The sequence below is a fragment of the Crotalus tigris genome, unplaced genomic scaffold, assembly GCF_016545835.1.
Source record: "Crotalus tigris isolate CLP2741 ecotype Arizona unplaced genomic scaffold, ASM1654583v1 scf7180000017666.379230911805:20528666, whole genome shotgun sequence".
Lineage (NCBI taxonomy): Eukaryota > Metazoa > Chordata > Lepidosauria > Squamata > Viperidae > Crotalus > Crotalus tigris.
Genome location: NW_024096552.1, coordinates 11,252,707 through 11,274,909, shown reverse-complemented (window position 1 = coordinate 11,274,909; position 22,203 = coordinate 11,252,707). Strand labels below are relative to the sequence as shown.

Genomic DNA, 22,203 nt, shown 5'->3' with positions numbered 1-22,203 from the left:
ATTAAAGTTTTAGTATTCCAACAATGTGACATTACTTACCCTGGCAAAATCATTGTACCTTTACTAATTTCAGAAAAAGCAAAAATTCTGGCAGCTTAAATTTTCCCAAATTACCCTTGCCTATTTAGAAAGGCTGCCTGTTTGGGTCATTTTATTGTACAGATGATAAAGTCAACTAAATGTAGTGGTTAATGCATCATTGTATGCCAAACTGTGAGACCATAAATTCTAGTCCTATTTTGGCACAACCCCAAAATATTTTCAAGGAGTCTGCAAAGTCAAATAAAGAAATATTTTAATATTTCTGTTTTCATTTCTAACGTAGTACATATTGAAAGATATAACTCACGTATATCAAAACTCTTTGGGTTCCTCAATCATTTTTAAGAATGTAAAGGGGTCCTGAGGCCAAAATGTTTGAGAACCACTGGCAAAGATATATATAATTTTCAGTTCTTCATAAAGGAACAAATAAATATGTCAATTTCCTGGCAATTTTTTCTAATTTTATAAATAACACTGAACTGTAATTGGGAAGGGAAAATGCTCAAATTTAAATGGTCATACTTAACCAATATTTAAAATTTAAAATTTTTAAATGTCATTTTAACTGTAAAACTATTAAGTAAACATACTTCTTTTCTGGTCTTTAGTTTTTCTTTTTTTCTTTTCTTTAGAGTAATACAGCAGCAATCTCAGTATAAAAAAATGTATTGATAGTTTTCTTAAGCAGCTCCTCCATGGATGGAAATAATGGAATGTTCTAGTTTGGAAAACCACAGAGCTAATTCTTGCGCTTCAATGAAACACAAATCAATTCCTGCTTCTTTTTTCACCTTGTTATTCATTAAATGGTTGCTATCTCAGAAAATTACTCTTCTCTTGCATCAATTAAACTGTCTTAATGCTATTATCCTTTCCGCCTCACTTCCACATTCCCATTTGATGGCTAAAGAGTACAGCATACTTTGCAGTAAACTTAAAATAAAAAGAATTATAAGCTGTGATATCTATGGAGATTCTCAGTCATCCAAGTCATGGTTGCCCCAAGGGTACTTTTTCAGGAGGCAACTGGACTTTCTTGTTTTTCTTTGAAGACATTTCACTTCTCATCCATGAATCCTCTTCAGCTCTGACTGGATGGTGGAGAAAGGAAGGATTTATGTTCCTTGCAGACAGCTGGTCACCTGAGTAGTGCAAATGTAGGTGGAGCCTTCTTGGCTGCAGGATGTTTTCTGTCCTGTGTCTCTTCACCATTGAAGAAGACAGGTGCAGGCTAGTGAAGGGACAACAGTGAAGAGACACAAAATCTGCATAGATAAGTGGGAAGAAGTTCCTCCCAGAATTTTTTTCAGAGACTTGCAGATAATTCTAAGTAATGCTCACTTGAGGGTTCTTTCCTGCCAAGGATATACTTTTTTTGAATAGAAAGAAATGTTTTTTTTATTGAATAAATGATTGCAAACTCAACTTTTCATAGTTTTTTTTTGTTTCAATTACCTCACTTTTTTTATATACTGTGTAAGTTAAGATAAAATTCAATTACCTACATATATTTTTTAAAAAACCTTTTCATGGGATATACTCACTTTTTCACATGATTGTAACTCGAAAGTATAAAAATAAATCATTTTTGCACACAGTATAATTAATAAAACAGGCCAATCTGAGCAGCATACAAAAGCCATTGACTATGGCCGTGCAATGATCTGGATTCAAATGGAAAAATTCAAGTGGGTGTGCAAGTTGTATGTGTGGGCAACTCCGTAAATCACTTTTGGGTCATGTTTTCTCATTACAGATCCAAGTTATATAAAATGTAGTTATTTTTAGTAGAATAACCGATCTAAAGGTATGCAAACTCCCTGTTTAAAGTGCATTTGTTGTTTTCTCTCCTGTTTGCAAACAATAAATGTTCTCATGACAATCATGATTTGCAAAATCTTCAAACTGGCATAATAAAGATTTTCAACAGTTAAAAAAGCATGTAAAAATCTCTTCTATCCCCATTCTTACCCAAATTAATCACTTACAGCTGAACTTAATAATAATTTCCAGTCCTACAATTGTTTTTGTCAATGATACCCACATTACTAACATTTCATAGCAAATAATATTCATGTTTGTAACCTTTGTGTGAAATTGCTCAATACTTGGAGAAACTAGCTACTTTGTGACATGGTACAACAGTGCTTTATGTACATAAATATCAATCTGTTTTTTGAAAACAGCAGCACGTGCTACTAACATCACATAAGATGTTTAAAGTATTTCATTTAAGAAAAAGATTATACAGTTGGCATAATCCTCTGCCCATTTACTACAATTTCACAAGTCACCTTAATAGTGATCACACTCTCCTTTTTATCAAATGAACTAAAGTTTTGTCCACTTATTGAACAAAGTGTAGTTAGCTACATGTCATCTATACATAGAGTTCCAATCTTCATTCTTTCAGCTAAATAGAAGCTAAACCTCAAAGTCTTAAAGTTAGCTTTCAAGAGATCACTCTCCACATAGACAAATTTAATCTGTATGCTAACATTTTAATTATACATACTTTTATCAACACTATAATTATCCATATAAATTACAGAATAGCATCCAAAATAAAAATCTGAGAAATTCAACAAAAAAGTAAAGTTTAAAATGTAAATAAAGAAAACTTTTCTTTTAAAAATTCACTGGCTTCAGTGGGAGATTTTAAATTAATCTAAGTCCTCATATTTCAATTAACGAAATCTATGATTGCTTAATTTTGGCTTAATCATGCTTCACCATTTTTTGTGATTTATGTATCAACCCTTGTTTTGCTCATGCATTTCTCTGATCATTATCCTAGAAAAAAACACTGAGGTGTACTCTAGTCAAAAGTAGCTTTTTAATCTTGATACAGGTAGTCCTGTATCTTATAACCATGTATTTAGTGACCAAAGTTACAACGGCACTTATGACTTATGACCATTTTTCAGTTGCAGTATCCCCAAGGCCACATCATCAAAATACAGATGCTTAGCTACTAGCATGTATTTACAACTGTTGCAATGCCCTGGAGTCATGTGATCATCTTCTGTGACCTCCAACAAGCAAAGTCAATGGGGAAGTTAGATCTATTTAATGTGTTGCTAGCTTAAATGCAATGACTCAATTAGCAACTGTGGCAAGAAAGGTCATAAAATAGGGCAAAATTCACTGAACTGTCTTGGTTAGCAACAGAAATTTTGGCCTCCATTGTCATAAATCGAAGCATTCTGGCAACAAAGAAAAAAAGTTGTATAACATTTATACAAACATTTGTACATGAGTAGGTAAAGGACAACATAATGTGCCTGCTCTATGTTTCTTTCAGTTCAGTTCAGTCAAATGAATAAATTGTGTCCACATTATGTCAATATTTATATGCATTAAACTATTTTGTTTCTAAAATTTCTTCAGGTAGAAACAGTATAAATAAAGTATTTGGAACTAGCTTAGTGCTTTGTTAAAGGTATGGCAGAAGCTTCTTTGCTTTCTGTCAATGCCCTTGGTTGATGAATAAACACACTAAACTTTTCTCCCTGATTTGCTGCTGCCCGAACAAAGCCACTGTTTGCCGTCATAGTAATGGCCTTTAAAGTATCTCCTGTCCCAAAGATGATCAGAGAACGGCTATTGATTTTAGAGCTAGGCACTAATCTTAAGGCACGTTCAGAGGGTTGATCTGGGATCACATGGATTCTATCCATAAGTAATGTGGCTCTATATTTTTCTCCAGGACCTCCTATAGTTTCTAAAATAATCTGAAAATCTTTGATTGCAGATTCACAAGCAAACAATTCTTTGCCCTTCATGAATTCCTCCAGTTGTGGGAGAACACTCTCACATCGCTCTTGCAAGGCCTGTTCAGTTATGACTTTCTCTTTGAATATAAAGTAACAGCCTCCATAGTTTAGGGCTGAGATATATGTAATCAGAGAAGTAATATCTAAATTAACCCTATTGCATGTATTTACTTTCAACATTATAGGAAATGCAACACTGGCTATTAAGGTATCCCGATCTACTTTAGTCACTTGAAAGCATTCATCTCCATCGTCAGATTCACTAGAACTTAAGCAGTGATCTTCTTTAAGACACTTTATGGACGGGTTCACAGCAACAATATCCCCTCGCACAGATATACCCATCTCTTTTAGCCTTTCTGCTATCGGGCTGGGCAAACCATTGTAGAAAGCAAAAATAATGTGCGGGCTGCAATATTGTACTGGTTGTTGACAACTTGCTTGTAGGAAATCTTCTGCTTGTTCAATAATGCTCTTGTCACTATACTGGCCCCTACCCAACCAAATGTTATGCAGAGCTTCAGCTTTCCGACCAACTGCTTTCACCCAAGTGTGTCCATTATTTGCAACTACATCTACCACCAAATTTTGTTTTTCACCAAATGAGTCTTTATAAGTAAAAACATGGAGAACACCAACAATATCCTCCAAGTTCTCTGCTGATTCAATGACAGCTTGCAGATGAGTGAGATTTGTACTCTGCAGATGAGACTTTTTGATGCATAATCTACCAGTTTCTACCTTCTGCAAGAATTTTAGTTCTGCCTTTAATTTATTGCAAAGTTTTGGTCCACCTTCTATGCCATCTTTTTGGGATCTGCAAAGAGCTTCTGCTCTTTTAATTCGCTCCTTAGCCAGAAAAATTCTCTCACACAGTAACGAATGTGCAGACATGTCGGTAACATTCCTAAGAAAGATTTTTAAAAAATGTACAGTTAGTAAACATAAAGAATCTCTTCAGTCATGTTGCTAATGCCTATATGGCTCCATACCTGTAAGTAAGCATTTTTACTTACTAGTATAATTTACAGCTCTGGGATTCCTTGATCTTTTCTCCAAGTACTAGCCAGGCTTGGTATCTGGACTGCTTCTACAGTATTTACTTCAGAAATTAGCTTCCACATGATTTGCAGTGCTTTTATCCTTGTTTATAATCTTTGTTTAAAACTTTGAATCCATATTGATGCCAAAATATAGATGGCATTCCAGCAAAACTGAACAATATCTCCAATTTGTAAATCATGTTGGGCTGCCAGTGAATGGCAACATGAGCATCTGTTTAAGGAAACCTTTGTTCTATAGATCTCTACCTACCAATACTTTCAAGAAAGTTCAAACTCTAATAGTGTGTTTGTTTGGGATCATTTGTAAATATTGCTGTATTCTGCTCTATATATCACATTTTCTATGCTGCAATTGTGTTGCACTGGGATGACCACTTTTTTAATGACATCCCAACACATGAGAGGAATTCCTCACATTTTTCTATATGGTAATTTCTTTACTATTTTGACTAATATACTGTACTGGCCATATCCCATGATTGTTAACATAAATGCTTTAAGTACATAACATAGTACCACCTCCTGGGTTGATAATAGGATCACAATGAAAATAGATTTAAATATTCATCTATTCTAGGAAAATGCAGCTAGCATTCCAGGAATCACAAACAACCATTCCATTCTGTGTTCAGAATAGTTTATATAAGCTAAATTATAGTTTATGGATATAGAAGAGCTGTCTCCTATATTTTGAGTGATTTCAAGTAAATTGAATAAAAATTAGTTCTTCTGCCATGGCAGCACAACAATTCTGTGATAATTACACTTTTTAAGGAGGGAGGGAGAAAAAGATCTATAATTTGATGTAGATGCATCCCATATCCCACAGAAGGATCAAGAGAGATCTGTGCTTCAGAGCCATAATTTTTTTAACTATGGTAACAACGAAAAACAGATCTGATGTTGTTCTGTGGTCATTTAATATGGACAGATGGGCATAATCTGTGATCAGACAGAAAGTTTAGATCAGTGGTTCTCAACCTGTGGGTCGGGACCCCATTTGGGGTCGAATGACCATTTCACGGGGGTCGCCAAACCATGCTGTCCGCCATTTTTTTCTTTTTTCCCTAGCTGTCCTAGTCCCTCTTATTGGTGGCCACACCCACTTGGGGGTCACCACAACATGGGGAACTATATTATGGGGTCACGGCATTAGAAAGGTTGAGAATCACTGGTTTAGATGGATCTTATATATAAACAGTGAGGACTCATAAGCTGATTTTGAGAATATCATTTGGCAAAGTTAAAGTCTCAAATGCCAGGAAGCCTGATGGTGTGGGAATATGTGACTTAAAACAGCAATGTACGTGGAGTTCTTGGTGATTTTGGTTGTTTTCTTGCAAATGTTTCATTACTAGGTAAGATCATTATCACTTATGGTTACCTAGTTTGGGTAATGAGGAAACATCTGCAAGAAAACAACCAAGCTCAGAAAGCACCAAAGACCCCTCATGTCAACTGAGGTATAAATATTCTCCTTTATTGGAACTTTTTAATGCTCTTTTTGTGCAGTTCGGTGTGTTTTTAAAGTGTTTTTCCAAACACTCAGTATCCACTCACCCCACCAAAGACTTCACAAGATTTTAAAAAGCTCTTTGGGTTACATGTTAAGAGTGATTGGGAGAGTTGGGCACACGCCACCGGTTATCTGATGCAAGAGCAGGCGCCCTTTCCAGCTTCAGCGAATTCAGAGCGCTACTTCAAAACATCAATTCCTGCTTTCGTGATGCGGTAAATTGCTCAAAAATTTGACACATCATTGCAAGATGCTTGGCTATTTCTCATTTGTGCTCTGACCAAGACTTCCCTGATGGGAAGTCTGGCTTTCTAACATCAGCAGAAAAGAAATACCCCACAAATGTCTTCTCGTTCTTTTACCCAATTACAGTAAGACTCCCGTTGTCTGGGCTTTGAAGCCCTCATTCGCATAGCATCGTGCACGTTTCAAGGGTGACCAATACTCACGAGTAAGGCAGAATAGAATCTTTATGACGGGAGTCCCTGACTGCAGTTTCATCCATTTCCTCTTTATCTCACGAAGAAAAACAGCTGCGAATCATTCCGACCGACGTTTACCAGCCAGCGACGCTTCCGGTTTAGATAGGAAGCCGCCATATGCGGGGCGAAAGACTGAAAGATCGTTAAGATGGGAGCCTCCCTTTTGCTATGGTAATTATAGTCACATCCTCGGCTTTAATCATTATGTTGCTTTTTGCTGGGATAGACTCTGGATTTAGAATACAAATCTATCGGGATAATTGCGAATGGAAAGCAATCGGTCGGGATTCCTAAGTTAATCAGTCTCTCAATTATGCACTTGTATTAACTGCTATATAGTACGTGAGTGAACATGTGATCTCACCGACGGTTTTTCTCGAGTGATTCAATGCTACCCAATCCAATAAAATAGACTAATATTTAACAGAGTACAGATGCTCCATTTTCATTGTTTGGTTATTATTTTCATTCTTTTAACCATCTCTTTTCTTGACTCCCATTTTTCATTAACAGCATCCTCCATCTGATAATATACAATCTCTTTAAGTAATCATTTTAATAGTGAATTATATTTTTCTTCATCCTGCTTTTTTAGTGAGCATCTCAGAGATTCATCCACACCTCTCTGCAGTTTTATAAAGAATGGAATGGAAGTTGGAAGGGACCATGGAGGTCTTCTAGTCCAGCCCCCTGCTCAAGCAGGAGAACCTGTACCATTTCAGAAAGGTGACTGTTTAGTCCAAGGGTAGGCTGGCTCAGGAATTCTGGGAGTTGAAGTCCATGAGTCATAAAAGAGCCAAGGTTGCCTACCCCTGGTCTAGTCTCTTCTTAAAAACCTCCAGTGATGGAGCGCCCCCGATTTCTGAAAGCAATTAGCTTGTTTTAAATTTCTTTTTTGAGTTTTCTTCTGTAGGAATGTAGTTCATCCAAAATCTTTCAGTGGGCCTGTAATTTCACATCTGAAATACTTTCCTCCCCTCTGTTTAAATTAACAATTTTATCAGATCTAAAGCAGGAATTTTACCATAGCGTAAAGGTCCAATAACAGCTTATTACTTTCTTCCATGTTAGATAATAAACTTTCACATATACATAATGGTGTATGAAAGCCAGTATGGTATAGTAGCTAAAGCATCTGGCTAGAAATCAGGGAACAATGAATATTAGTCCTGCATTAGGCATAAAAGCTAGATGGGTGACTCTGGGCCAGTTATTTTCTCCCCACCCACCTCACTGGGTTGGTGTGGAAAAACAGGAGCAGGAAGAAGTATTAGGTATGTTTGTCACCTTACTCCTAAAAATAATAAAGAATATATATATATATATAAAGTGGGAATGGTAAAAGTTTTAAAACAGTGTTTATCATTTTCTAGACAAATTGTAACCAATTTTTGTGGGATTACATCCCATAAAAAAATTTAAATAGTTGTTTATATTTGGGTTGTTGGGGAGCATACTAAAATCAGAGCATAACAGATCAGATGTTACCATATTCATAGATGTTTACCAGGATTTTCCTCCTATCAGGTGCCCATAGATCCTTATTGGGATGCTGCCATTCTAGTGGGAAGGGGGAACCTTGGGGCTTTCTGTGATGTATCCATTTTACTTTGTTCATCTTTGCTTTGATGTATTTTCCTGGGAAATGGGAGGGATGAGTCTAGGGCCATCTGCTTTCTCATCTCCGGAGAACCATGGTCATGACACCTGGGAACAACTTATAACCACCTTGGCTGGGAGTTCTCACAACACTTTCATACCTCTGGATTGGTTATCTGTGGACTGGGCAGTTGGGAGTGATCTGAACAATGGGGTTTAACCTAATGCAGTGATGGCGAACCTTTTAGAGACCGAGTGCCCAAACTGCAACCCAAAACCCACTTATTTATCACCGAGTGCCAGATGCGACATGGCCCACTGGGTGGGCGTGGTGGTCATGGCAAACTGGGTGGGTGTGGCCAAAGTGGGTGTGTCACCTCAATGTTGCTCATGGGGAGAGATGCCTGTGGGGGCCGGTCAGGGTTGGGGGAGATCCAGGGGGTCTCCGGCAGGTGGGATGGTGGGCAGGAGGCTCGTCCTGTGAAGCGAGGCAAGGCAGGGTGCAAAGCAAGAGGGGCCAGGGCAGCTGCTGCCTGACACCATCAGCCCCCGCAGAGGCCAGCAATCACATGGGGGCTGACAGTAACCGTCAGCAGCCACAGCCTGCCGGCTCCTCAACCGGTGCACTCTGGGGCATGGCACGCATGCCCACAAAGAGGGCTCTGAGTGCCGCCTCTGGCACACGTGCCATAGATTCGCCACCACTGACCTAACGTGTTTGAATGGGAACTTTAGATCCTACCTGTTTTCTCTACAAATGCGATCTCTCTATAAAAGATCCTTTTGAAATGCTGTTTGCTTCAAGAGTTCAACTTTCTTGAGGGAATAGCTGAGGCGAGACCTTACATCAATCATGATATTCATTCTTAACCTTCCCTTTAAAACATAGTTAGTCTCTAGCCTTTCTAGAAGTTATAATACATGCAGCCCATAAGTTTTTTCTAAAGGCTCCTTCTGCTTCTTAGTGCTAAAGCAATATATAAAGAAACCAGACTATGACTGACATATACACTGGAGAACCATTATATGTCAGTTTCTAGTTAGATATGAAAAATATCAGAAATCCAGACTTTTGCTGGAGCTGTAATTGAACAGTATTTTTTATATATTTTTTATCTGTAAACATGGTTTAAAAATGGACTATTGAGTCTAAAAAGAGTGTCTATTAATTAGAGGTGCATGCAAAATGAATATATTCAAATTTATATAAACAGTGTTCCTAAATACTAACAATCCATTTTAGGTCAATTACAGTGTGAGAAAACTCAAACCTAGATGTTTGGATTATTCTGGGATTCATAAAAAATGCAATCCAGACAGGACAAGTAAAGCTTTTCCAGTTCAACTGCTTTTTTCTTTTCTAGCTCTCAGAACAGCACATTCAGATATGGCCATCAATGTTTATCAGCGTACTACTATATCCCCTCAACTTGCCACCTACTCAAATCCTGCAGAGCATTCCCTTCCCATCCCAGCTGCCAGCATCCTTTGTTTTTCACCACTCCTTCAAATACTTTGTCTGAAATAATACAGATTTCTCTTATTTTTGTAAATGGACCAAATAACTGACACGTATGAAAGGACTACCCAAACCCAGCTACTTTGTATACAGAATGATTCATAAATGGAACTCTTTATATATCACTAAATATATAAATAAAATAAAAATATTTAAATTTTAAAATATTATGTAAAAACTAGTGTGTGCGTATGTGTGTGTATATTTGTATATTACAGTGAAAACCCAACTGTTATACATATGCTGCAAAAAGCAGCACAGTTAGGAGATTTTAGTCATGCCATTTCTGCAAAGTAAACTAATACTGCTATGTCTAGGCAGGTGGGAAGAATACTAACACTGTGAAATAGTTCATCATCTAACTCCTTGTAATTTTTTATTTAGGGATATGTAGATTAGAGAGGGGGAATGAACTAAGTAGCATACAGTATGTTTAGAGCCCACTCTGATACTTTTTTAAATTAAATGTACAACTAAGCACAATATGTGGAACTCAGGATGACACAGGCAGTTCTGAAAGCATCTGTGTAATATAAATATAAGTAAACAAAGTATTTATTAAAAAAGGATGAATCAACTAGTTAAAAAAGGATGTTCCATGTCTAAGAATATCTATTTTTTCCATCCCCACTGTAAAATAATTTTACGTACTCCACTGCTCCCTGCTCAGAATGCTCACCACAGTTTTCCAAATTAAAATAAAGAACAATACTTAAACAACCTTCTGATCGGCATTCAGAAGGTTGCAAATATAGTCTCTGGCCACTTCAAAGTAAAGAATCCTGAAACACGGAAGAACTATCACCAAAGTAAACTTAGGATGCTCAGTGTATCATAGAAAGTTCTCTAAATGCTTAACAGATTTCTTGTCCCTAATGGTTTACATAAAAAAAAAAGTCTTTCCAAAATCCTTCAGTATATACGTAAGTCCTTTACAAATTCTTTTCCCAATATAATTTCTGCTATGAAAACCTGCAAACTAGTTCTACTCAAGCAGCCCTATCTTTCTAAAACTTTACAGAACCGTTAACCATTTCAGTTATCTGAACAGCTTCATGGACTCAACATCTGACTTTTGAAACAATCTTAGCAACACCTTAGGAACACCTGAAGTTAGTATAATGAAGTATTTTGGAAATTTAATCAGAAGTTATATCAATCTTTATATTTTTTTAGATTGTGTAAATATTCTTGTACATTGTTTAATATTTTAATTAGTTTCACATTTTAGTGGCATGTGAATCCATATTCCTTTTTTAAAAAAAAATCTACAGGATTAACAAAGAATTAAAATCAGAAGCCACTAATATAAATGAAGTTAAAAAATGAGAGCAGTTTTATGTTCTCATCAATCCAGATTAGGCGATTGCAGCCAGATAATCCTTAACCTCAGTTGGAGTGAGTCTTCTAAATCCTGCCTCATTACAGATGCCAACTTCTATGTTATCTTCAGTCATCTGTCCTTCAAAACTTTCCTATTAATGAAAAGATACACAATTTTGTTAAATAATTAAATATTAAAATGTCAATTTTGAAAGTTTTATCAAATTTAAAATGAATATTTTTCACCTTTAATGTCAAGATAGCAGTATGAATAGCATCTTCAAGCTCTAAATCTTCATTATATCTGCAAAAGAACAGACCTTTTCTAAGAAATTTAAAATATCCCTCCAATGTTATAACTATAAAGCTAAAATTGCACATGCAAAATACTCCCATAAATTCAGGTATTATTTTTTATAAATTACTTCATTGTCAAGATACCATTTTTGTGCCAATAAACAAATTTGAAATTTTAAAACTATACCAAGGACTGCCAGGAAAAAATAACTAACTGAACTGGAAGAGCCTGTTAATCCATAAAATGTCACAAAATAACAAAATTAGAATACTACAAAATATCCATTTACTAGAAAATAATCTTATAAAGTTGCTACATTTTCCTATGATTACCTCACTATACTGTGTCTCTGGTTCTGGACCAACTTCCAAAATGAAGGACTGCTATCACTATTGTTATTTTCGAAAATACCTTGTGGGCTCTAAAGACATACTTGTAAAGTAGGAAAATGCTAGACTCGCACTTTGTTACAGCATGGTAAAAAAACTGTTGCGTATTTCTAACTTCCCATTTATAGACCTCAGTTTCTGCAAAACGGCAGGCTCCACATCCCTTCTGTTTTTTTTTTCTTTGTGTATGAATTACTGGATTGAAGAATGGATACTTTAAGCCAGTGGTTCTCAACCTTTCTAATGCCGTGACCCCATAATACAGTTCCCCATGTTGTGGTGACCCCCAAGTGGGTGTGGCCACCAATAAGAGGGAGTAGGACAGCTAGGGAAAAGGGGAAAAAATGGCGGACAGCGTGGTTTGGCGACCCCCATGAAATGGTCATTCGACCCCAAATGGGGTCCCGACCACAGGTTGAGAACCACTGCTTTAAGCCTTGCAGTTTTTTCCCTGGGGCTGGGCGGGGATCAAAATGGTACTGAGATATCATTTTGCTGCTGATCATCCTTTCTATTCCTTCTAAAAATTGACTAAAAAAACAAATAAATAATTGTTTTGCCTACTCTAGTGATGTCTTACTGTCACCAGCAATGACCACACTGTTGTGTAGGAAGCAAACATAAAGGTATACTCAAGATTGTTTTAAAATATTATTATGTAGCTACATTGTGCATTTTAAATTATTTCAGGATACTTCAGTAGAGGAAATATTGTAAATATATTAACACAATACAATAAAAAAATGTGACCCCTGGCTTTTCTTTTAGCAAGATAGCTTCCTGTTTTAAATAACAGTACTTAATAATTTCTTGTGTTTTTTTAAAAAAGTATAAGTATGCTTATTCCTATCTTATAGAATAACCAAGATGATGACTGTTGGTGGACCAAATTCACTATCAAAATGAATTTTGATAATGTCATTTTTGTATCAGTTTACAGCACTACTAATATTTAACTGTAAATCTTCCAAGGATTCAGAAAAGAACAGTCCAGAAATGGAAAATCCAAATAAGAATACAAGATCTATAATAATTTCTATTCTGCATTACCTTTTCTCAAGAAATGTCTTTCCATTTACATAGTTTTTCCCCATTGCAGTTGCTTTCCATGCAAAGTATGCTCCCTGGAAGGTGAAAAGTACAGCAAATTAGAAACATGGAAATTTCCCAACTGTAAAAATTAATACAAAGAAGTTATAAAAGCGGATTGCAAGGAGATGAGAGGAATCTGATACTACCAGGCAAATACAGGTAGTTCTCGTCTTACAATATTTAGGAACTATTTGAAGTTACAACCCACTAAAAAAAGTGACTTATGACATTTTTTCACACGTATGATTGTTGTGGCATCCCCATGGGCACATGATCAAAATTCAGATGCTTGGCAACTGATTCATATTTATGATGGTTGTAATGTCCTAAGGTCATGTGATTACCTTCTAACAAGCAAAGTGAATGGGGAAACCAGATTCACTTAACAACCATGTTACTAACTTAACAACTGCGATTAGTATGATTTTGGTTATTGTATAATTAGTAAACTTAAATAGATTATGTTTAATATGTTTGTATAACCCTGTACTTTGCTCTGGGAAGTCGGGGGTGGGGTGGGGGTGGGGGTGGGTGGAGGATGGGTTGAAGTTTAAGTAACTCAGGTAAGTAGAAATAGTTTTATTGTATATAATATTGATGTTTCAATTTGGAGAGAGGAATTGCTCGGGCATTTCCCCTGGACCGCATCCGGAGCGAGAAGATAGAAGAAGGTGAGAAGCAAGTAGGAAGGCTGAGGAGAAGGAGGAGAGGGGGTGAGTGAGGAGAGGAAGAAGAGGGAAAGAGGCAAGTTGGTTAGAGGGTGGATGCAGTTTGGGGGGAAATGGGTGAGCAATACCGAAAGTGGTGTGTATCAATTTGTTTTATTTTTTTATCTGAAGTATTATTAAGAATGTAATGTATTGTAAAATTGAAAATAAAAACTTTTTACAAAAAGAAAAAAATAACTGCAGTAATTCACTAAACAATTGCGGCAAGAAAAATCATAAAATGGGGCAAAAGTCACTTAACAATTGTCTCACTTAGCAACAAAATCCTGCACTTCAAGTGTACTAGCTTTGTTTTACGGCACCTAGAAAGACCTCTTCAGATTTTGTTTCAGTAGAATTTCCAAAATACAACAAATTTGCTTTAAATCTGTCATAAAAAAAATCTCTGTTTTATGAAAAATCCTGGTATTCTATAGCTGCGAGATGAATGACATAATAATGGGCTAAAGTAATAAACATTCTGACAGTGTAGAAAAGGGATTTTATCTCAGGATTATTCTGACTACTGGTGGAAACTGCCACCGCTTGAGCCTTCTCCCCACCCACCATACGGGGGGGAGGGGAATGAAATTCTTAGGTAGGCATTTTGTGCAAAGTATGCAGATTGCAAATGGCAATCACATAACATGGGTCACTTGGCAAACAGTCATATGAGCAGGTGCTCAGACACCCAGATTATGTGGCTGTTGGGGTGTGCAGTGTTTTGCGATGATCGGAAGTGTTTACAGGCTGTAAAGTTCCTATTCCAACCCATTATTTTTGAACCATCATTATCTTTAAAGCCCTGCATGGCATGGATCCAGGTTACTTGAGGAACCATCTCAGCCCACTGGAACTGGCACTTCCCACCTGTGCTGGCAAAGGAGGCATCCTGTCAACAAATTCTGGCTGGCAGTATCCGGGAGAAGGACCTTCTCTGCCATGGCACCGGCTCTTTGAAACATTGTTCCCCATGCAAAAAATTTGCCCCCTCCCTCCTATCCTTCTGCAGGAGCCTGACAACCTGGCTCTGCCAGATGGGTTGGGGCTCCAACAGGGTAGCATCACACTGGACATGGTTGATGAATAAAAAGGGAATCCACCTCCCATCCGCACATCCTTCTCCATCCCTTCCCATCTTTTTTTCTATAATTCTATTTTTCATTGTAATTTCCATTTTTATTGTTTTAGAAATATTTATCTTTAATGCTTCTAATGCTGCAAGCCGCCCAGGATCGCTTCAAAACGAGATGGGTGTCAAATAAATGTAATAAAAAATAAATTAAATTAAATTTTAAAAAGTTAAGGTTACAGATATGAAAGTACCACATATAGTCACATATAAGCCCATCTGTGGATAAACTGACCCTCAAATTTTTTGTATGTTTTGCTTTTCACAACTGGTTCATCAATTGGTTTATTTTTCGTTATGACTGAAGATAGATTAATCCAACAATACATACTGCATATATGGGCACTTTAAAAAAATATAATCACAGGTAAGCCCATCAATGGATAAGCCAAACCCAATTTTTGAGGGGGAATTTTGACACTTAAAATTCTTGGCTTGTTCATGAATATACATGGCAGCATCCTTATGTTACTTTCTATACAAACAGATTAACAAAAAAAAAATAGGAGAGCTATGACAGGACAATCAAATACATTTTATAACAGATTATCAATTAAATCACCTAAATTACAAGTAATCTTGACAAGATAAAAAGAAATCTGGCTATTTTATAATCTAGGAACTCATAACCAAAGATAAAAGTAAGCTTTTTGGACAAAATTTGGAAATCACTATAGCAAAAAGTTTTGCTGGTGAATGTTGAAACAGGCAAATAATACTGACAGGTATTGAATGTGCTACCTAATTACACAGATCTAGGTCTCCTCATATGATTTTAAAGCTCACCACCCAAGCTGTTCTAGTAGTTGTGAACATTTTATCCTGAGTTCTTAACCATAAATTATACATATCTTTTCCTTAAATCTTACTGCAGAAAAAGTTCTTAAGTTCTTCAAGCAAATAGCTAGACCAAGTTTTTATACAAAGCTATGAAGAAGTCCAATTTTAAATACTTACAGATGGATCAGACTGGAATAAATATGGTCGCCCTTCATTCCATCCACATATCAATAGCGACACTCCAAATGGACGTACACCTCTATCAAGGAAGACATCAGAAATAATCAGGGGCAGCATTAAATAAGCTGCTGAAGCAGTTATTTTTACAGTCATATCAGTTTATAATTTAAAGCACTATGTATTTACATTATATAGTTAATAATTTTAAGTCTGTTACTATTTTGCTGATTCTGCTCCTATACTTTTAGCAGTAGCTTTTCACACAGAAATGAAGGAGATGAAAATTTTATTAGCATGAAGACTGATTGAAAACAATGCATATGAAGATATTATTAAAGGAGTGACAGAAGTCATCAATACTTACTTTCTCTAAAATATTGCCCAAATGTATTAATATTAAATTATTTTTTTTTACTTTTTCACATTAAGAAAATACATTTATTAAGGCATTAATCATGCTAATTCCTTGAGATATAAAATTATTTTCTGTTATTCATTCTTCATTTAAGAGAATAATGAAGCAAGCAACTGTGGGGGTCCTGTTCAGACTATATATTCAAGAATCTCCTAAAAGAATGCTCTTTAAAAGAAAGCAGAAAGGCAGAATAGAAAAAATCATGAGCCTGTCTATGCTACAAAGGAGACATTTCAACCTATACACCAGTAAATTGTAACAACTGTCCAATTCACCAAATCTCATCAAGATAGGGCAAGCAAGAACAGAATATTTTCTTTCAGAAAAACAATTTAAGTCTGTGTACAATATTAGAAAACTTTGTACTTTACTACAGCGGTACCCAACCTTTCCAGACAAAATGAATCACCACCTCTATAACTTGAAGAATAAAGAAATAAGAGTGCATTTTATTTAGAAGCAGGTAACATACCCAGATTGAGTGTATTCTTGCATCACAGAAGCGATCCTCTGCACTAGCTGAGCTGTTGGAATAGGCTCATGATAAACCAAGTAGTACTGCTGAGCCAGTTTACGTGCTCTGTGAACAAGTACTCTGACAAAACAAAGTAAAACACACATACACAAAAGCAAAAAAAAATATTAAATTACAATGGAAGTCTTTTTCATGGTTTTGGTATGCACTTAATGTTGGTGGAGAAACAAAGTTACAGGGAGGGAAATGTGTAAAATAAACAGGGCCATATCACACAGAAATAACTCTGACAGAAAGTAAAAGTAAAAAAGTATTTTACTGTGTTTAGCCTGTCTTTGGTACTTTCCTTCTTTATCAATATCACCAGCTAAATAATAGAACATAGAATCATAGTGCTGGAAAAGATCTAAGAGATCTTCTAGTCCAGGCATCTCAAACTGCCAGCCCACAGGCCGGATGCGTCACGCGAAACTGTGCCCATCCCATTGCCAGCAATGGGGGAAAAGTCCTGATACGTCGCGCAACGTCACAAGTTTGACATGCCTGTTCTAGTCCAACCTTCTGCTCAAGATAGATTTTATACCATTTCAGTCAAATAGTTGTTCACTCTGTTTTTGAAAATCTCTAGTGAGGAAGCACCAACTTTGGGAGACAAGCTATTCTATTCATTAATTGTTCTCACTGTCGAAAATTGCTCCTTAATTCTAGGTTAGATTTCTCTTTAACAAGCTTCCACCCATTGCTTCTTGTCAACCCCTCTGGTTCTTTAGAGCAGAGGTCCCCAACCCCCAGTCTGTGGACCGGTACCAGGCTGCAACATGCCAGCAACCAGTCCGCACAAACAAGCAAAGCCCCATCTGTGGGATACAGGCAGCACACAAAACCACGCACTCTCCAGTCCACAGAAAAACCTTTCTCTACGGAACCAGTCCCTGGTGCCCAAAAGGCTTTAGAGAATAAGTCAATCCCCTCTTTTCTGCAATAGCCCAAGTATTGGAAGACAGTTATCATGTCTCGCCTAATCCTTCTCTTTGATAGGCTAAACACATCTAGCTCCAAACCTTTTATCATTTTTGTTGCTCTTCTCTTCAGTTTCTAGGTCTCAGCAACTTGAGATAGCCCACAGATGCTTCTCTCCATGTATGTGTAGTTCCATTGAGCACTACCCACTGAGTGTGGTTGGTCAGCCAATTGCAAATTTATCTGGTAGTGATACTATTTATCAAGAAATAAGCTGTGGTCTACTTTGTCAACTACTTTTCTGAAGTCCAAGAATACTATGTCCACACATTTTTCTGGTCCACTAATTTAATCACTTTATCAAAGAAGGATATAAAGTTTATTTGGCATGATTTGTTTTTAACAAACCCATGCTGGCTTCTAGTAATCACCTTGTTCATTTATAAATACTTACAAATCCTCCATGGGAAAGCAATTATTTTTATAATATTCTGAGAAGTGATAGGCCACAAATCTCCAAGAATTATTGAAAAAAAAGACATTGACTAATTCATTAGCTTTATGGATTAGGCTCCTTGGTCAGTTTCACAATGCTGATACATGCATGTACACACACATATATGACATGCATTTTTCAGAAAAAGGCCTAGCTGTTATTAACAAAGGGTTTGAATTTTCACATTAAGAAATATATCTGGGATTGCAGTCTTGGTAGTTAACAACTTATTCATTGTTGCAAAGCACAGAGAGGAACCAGGAATAGAATCATGCCACAAAGCCAGGTTGCTAATATATGTATATATCTATGGAAGAGAAAGCTTAAGATGTAGCTTTTAGCAAACATGCCTTCTAAACAATACAGTGTATAACACCTGTTGAATTCTAGATAATTATTAACCAACTTGATTTCACCTATCTCAAAATCTGCTCAAAAACCAATAGTAATATTTCTATTTAATATTTTTTTCTTATTTACCTGTAATCAGGGCCCATGCCACTATATACCAAGCCTATGTGTTTAGTAATAGGTTCCACTTTGTGTACACTCCGTTCATCATACAATATAGATTTCTGCTTTTTCTCTGTTGCTAGTACCACACCATTTGCAGCTACGTAAAAAAAAGAATGCACTAAATTAATGCTATTAGAAAATCTTCCTCCTGCTTCCCCTGCAACATTTCAAATATTCACTACATAAATTAATAAACTGATCAATTAATTTTCTTATGTAACATACTGTAGACATTTTATCAGGTGTTTTCTATAACCATTCAACGAATGCCATTTCAGTAGATTATATCAAAAGAAAAAAATGCCAATCATAAATATTGTTTCATCTTTCCCCCCCACCCCCAGTCAAATTGCAGTGTCAGATCCCTTTAATAAGGCTCAGTGTAAAATGACTCATCAAATTTTCATGTGTGTTGTAGTTGCTGCTTCTATGTCTTTACAATTCTTTTTTTCTTTAATAAATATATCTTACAATTCCTGGATCATCCAGTGTCTAAACACTACACTATCCTTGTTTTGAATTATGCTTTATCAGATTATAAATCTGTTCATTTTATAAAAATAAAATATTTAATACAAAGAAATGTAATTTATCTTATATAAGATTAGGTAATTTTCCAACTGAAATGTGGAATATACTTTAAATAAACCATAGAATTTATCCTGAATTAACAAAGTAATACTGTTTAATTTCCTTATAAATGTTTATTTAAAAACAAATGTTCAGTTAAATAATCAACCACTTTCTGACTTGCTTTAAATAATACATATTTTAAAATTCTGAAAATACCCTTTATATCTGCGCAATAATACAGACATAATGCCCTCCTAAAATATAGCGGCTACTCTCTCATAAAAGAATAAAATGCTTCATGTTAGAAACTTGAATAGTATGCATGAATCATCAAAATTTTAATTGTGCTTGATTGGGCCAAACATTTTTTTTAGCAATCTGTTCTCACAAGGCCACGTAAAAGCTAGGCAGACAATACATTTTTATCACTTTTTCTTACTTCATATCTCAAATAAGGACATGAGAATATTTATGCTAAAAAAGTTGGTAAATGTTATTAATTATATAAGTATCTTTAATACCTTTAATTCCAACTGATGGAGCTCCTGCTGCAACAGCTGCCAAAGCATATTCAATTTGAACAAGTTTTCCAGAAGGGCTGAAAAAAATATATAATACATTTATGAGACATTTATGGAGAAAATATTTTCCAACAAGAAACACAATTTGATTTTTTAAACAAAAGCATATTGAGCACATTGCATATTAGAATATGTACAAGAAATTAAAACTTATCTTCCTCAAAATACTTGTCTAGAGCTAAAATGTTAGACAATTTTCCCAAACAAATTAATGAATTCAGTATAATTTAATCTGGAGCAAATTCACACACAGTAATGTTCAGGAAAAATCACAGTGGAAGTTTTAAATAAAACAAGTGGAAGCTTTAAATAAAACATGTTATTTCTTTCTTTTTAATTTCTGGAGAATTCTTTGCAAGGTTCTATGCAACTAACAATTCAAAAGCCTACATATGCTAAAGGCTTTTGAATAAACATATCTTCAGAAAGATAATCTGGAGTAAATGTAATCTCCACTGAATCCCTCACAACATCTAACAATACAATTTTCCATAAAATTTCCCACACATGAAAAGTTAATACAGCCTTATATATGCCAGTTCCAAAAACAAAAAGTAGTATAAAAGCTCAATATAATTTAGTCAAAAACTAAGATCAAAGAATAGAATATCTTTGTCATTATGTAACTCACAACGAAATTAAATGCTGTCCACAGTGCACACTACACACAAGTAAAAACCACAAATAAGAACATATATGGAACAAAAAAAAGTTGCAATTAATAGTAATGGCTGCCCCACAATGAAATATTTAATCTTGTGTATCACCTGTGGTTTTTTTTTTTTTTTTTGAAGGATTGTAATCGAAGTTTACTTAATCTGAAGAACGAACCCTGAATAGTTTTGTGGTGTTTTTCTTTAAAAAAACGAGATAGGACTATTGTTTGACCAGTTTCGTAGATATTTAAAAGTGTAGATTCCTTTTTAGCATTATAGTCTATCATAGAAAAAACATCTGAGAAATTAAATGGCATACAAAACATATAGAATTATAGTATATACAGTCTTTAATTATATGAAACTGAAATGTGTAGCAAAGCACTTTAAGATTATTGTCACAAAATAGTGACAAATTATTCTAACCTCAGTTTAGTCACTTTCACAATTTTAGTACTGTATCAGTAATGTATCATTGTAGCAATATACTAATGAACTGTGCAATCCTTGTTATTGTCAGTTACAAATGAACTTCTAACTTAATTACATCCTGAAAAACTATTCTGTCTGTAATCTTTAACTGGGCAAAATGACATCACAGGACAAAAACTTTTCAACCAAGAAAACTCAAATGGGCTTACTTACAGGGATACATGACTCCCGTAGAATTGAAATTTGGCAATTTTCATAAAAAATTACAATATAAAAATTATTGTAACGTTTTATGACACAATACAAAATGTCATAAAACATTTCCTGTGATCAGCTACTGATGTCTGACTCTGCTATGCAGTTCAACTTGGGCTATTTTCAAGGCAAATACATCTCCGATTATCTCCGTATATTAGAAACTCTATTATTGAAAGCATTGAGGAATCTCATAAGGATTTTCTCAGAAACAATGACCCAAAGGGCTTTTTCACATACTTTTTATAACACTGATTGCATATCTTAGGAAGGAAAAAACGACATTGAATTGTATCGTAATCCAGTTACATTTTCCCTTTTTAAATAGCAGCGCTACTTAATTTGATATATTACCAAACATCAATAATCAATCTGCCGAAATCAAATGCACTCTTGACTGACAGAGAAAAAAGGACGATTTTACCCTAAGACTGATCAAGTCAGTTCAATACTGTTGTACCTTCTTGCCACTTCAACAACTAACGAACAGCAACAGCACTGACTCGACAAAATCTCCCCGTTCTATTATTCCAGAAAGAGCAATCAACCAAGCAAATTGATTTTCTCACTCCTGATGGAGCCCACCAAGGACACTCTGGCCGTGCAAACAGTTCACCTCAAGGTCTCCCTCTCGAGAAAAGAATTTACCTGAAAGTGGTGAGAGAAAAGCTGTAGCCACGTTCCGCCATTTTAACTCGTGCCACAGACTCTCACAGCCGGCTCTGGCTACTGCGGCTGCGTGCGCTGGGAGCTTTACGCGTGCGCAAAGAAGGAAACCCTCCTGGCACGTGATTTCCGCAGCTTTATGACAAATGAAGTTCACCTGATAATTCCCGAAAGCAGCACGTGGCTCTGAATTTCTAGGAAAGCCGTGAATTATAAATTATAAATAAATCTGGGAGATGGGCTACAGGTGCTCTCAGTGGCAGCCTCTTGTGCACT

The 22,203-nt window shown here is 35.8% G+C and overlaps 2 protein-coding genes and 1 long non-coding RNA gene across 3 annotated transcripts; 1 reads left to right on the top strand and 2 right to left on the bottom strand.

The window, feature by feature from the left end:
• Nucleotides 1–2,511: 2,511 nt before the first annotated feature.
• On the bottom strand, nucleotides 2,512–6,999 carry CUNH7orf25 (chromosome unknown C7orf25 homolog). Its single transcript, XM_039336705.1, has 2 exons — nucleotides 6,851–6,999; nucleotides 2,512–4,728 (listed from the first exon to the last, which is right to left on the bottom strand). The coding sequence occupies exons 1-2, from the start codon at nucleotides 6,904–6,906 to the stop codon at nucleotides 3,471–3,473; spliced, it is 1,314 nt and encodes a 437-aa protein (XP_039192639.1). The 5' UTR covers nucleotides 6,907–6,999; the 3' UTR covers nucleotides 2,512–3,470.
• On the top strand, nucleotides 6,935–10,897 carry LOC120305237. The gene is made up of 3 exons (XR_005555975.1): nucleotides 6,935–7,054; nucleotides 7,479–7,609; nucleotides 9,847–10,897. It is a non-coding gene; the product is annotated as an uncharacterized LOC120305237 (long non-coding RNA).
• Nucleotides 10,898–11,146: 249 nt separating this feature from the next.
• On the bottom strand, nucleotides 11,147–22,065 carry PSMA2 (proteasome 20S subunit alpha 2). The gene is made up of 8 exons (XM_039336706.1): nucleotides 21,910–22,065; nucleotides 19,859–19,935; nucleotides 18,729–18,861; nucleotides 16,790–16,912; nucleotides 15,900–15,981; nucleotides 13,062–13,135; nucleotides 11,571–11,628; nucleotides 11,147–11,476 (listed from the first exon to the last, which is right to left on the bottom strand). Exons 1-8 carry the CDS (start codon nucleotides 21,948–21,950, stop codon nucleotides 11,360–11,362), a joined length of 705 nt encoding a protein of 234 aa, XP_039192640.1. The 5' UTR covers nucleotides 21,951–22,065; the 3' UTR covers nucleotides 11,147–11,359.
• Nucleotides 22,066–22,203: the final 138 nt, after the last annotated feature.

Coding starts and splice junctions, on each gene's coding strand:
- CUNH7orf25 (XM_039336705.1), bottom strand. CDS start 6,906: ATGGATGAAACTGCAGTCAGGGACTCCCGTCATAAAGATTCTATTCTG. Junction 4,729..6,850: donor GATTCTATTCTGCCTTACTC/GTGAGTATTGGT, acceptor AATCTTTCTTAG/GAATGTTACCGACATGTCTG.
- PSMA2 (XM_039336706.1), bottom strand. CDS start 21,950: ATGGCGGAACGTGGCTACAGCTTTTCTCTCACCACTTTCAG. Junction 16,913..18,728: donor GGCATGGGCCCTGATTACAG/GTAAATAAGAAA, acceptor TTGTTTTGTCAG/AGTACTTGTTCACAGAGCAC. Junction 15,982..16,789: donor CAAGAATACACTCAATCTGG/GTATGTTACCTG, acceptor CTTCCTTGATAG/AGGTGTACGTCCATTTGGAG.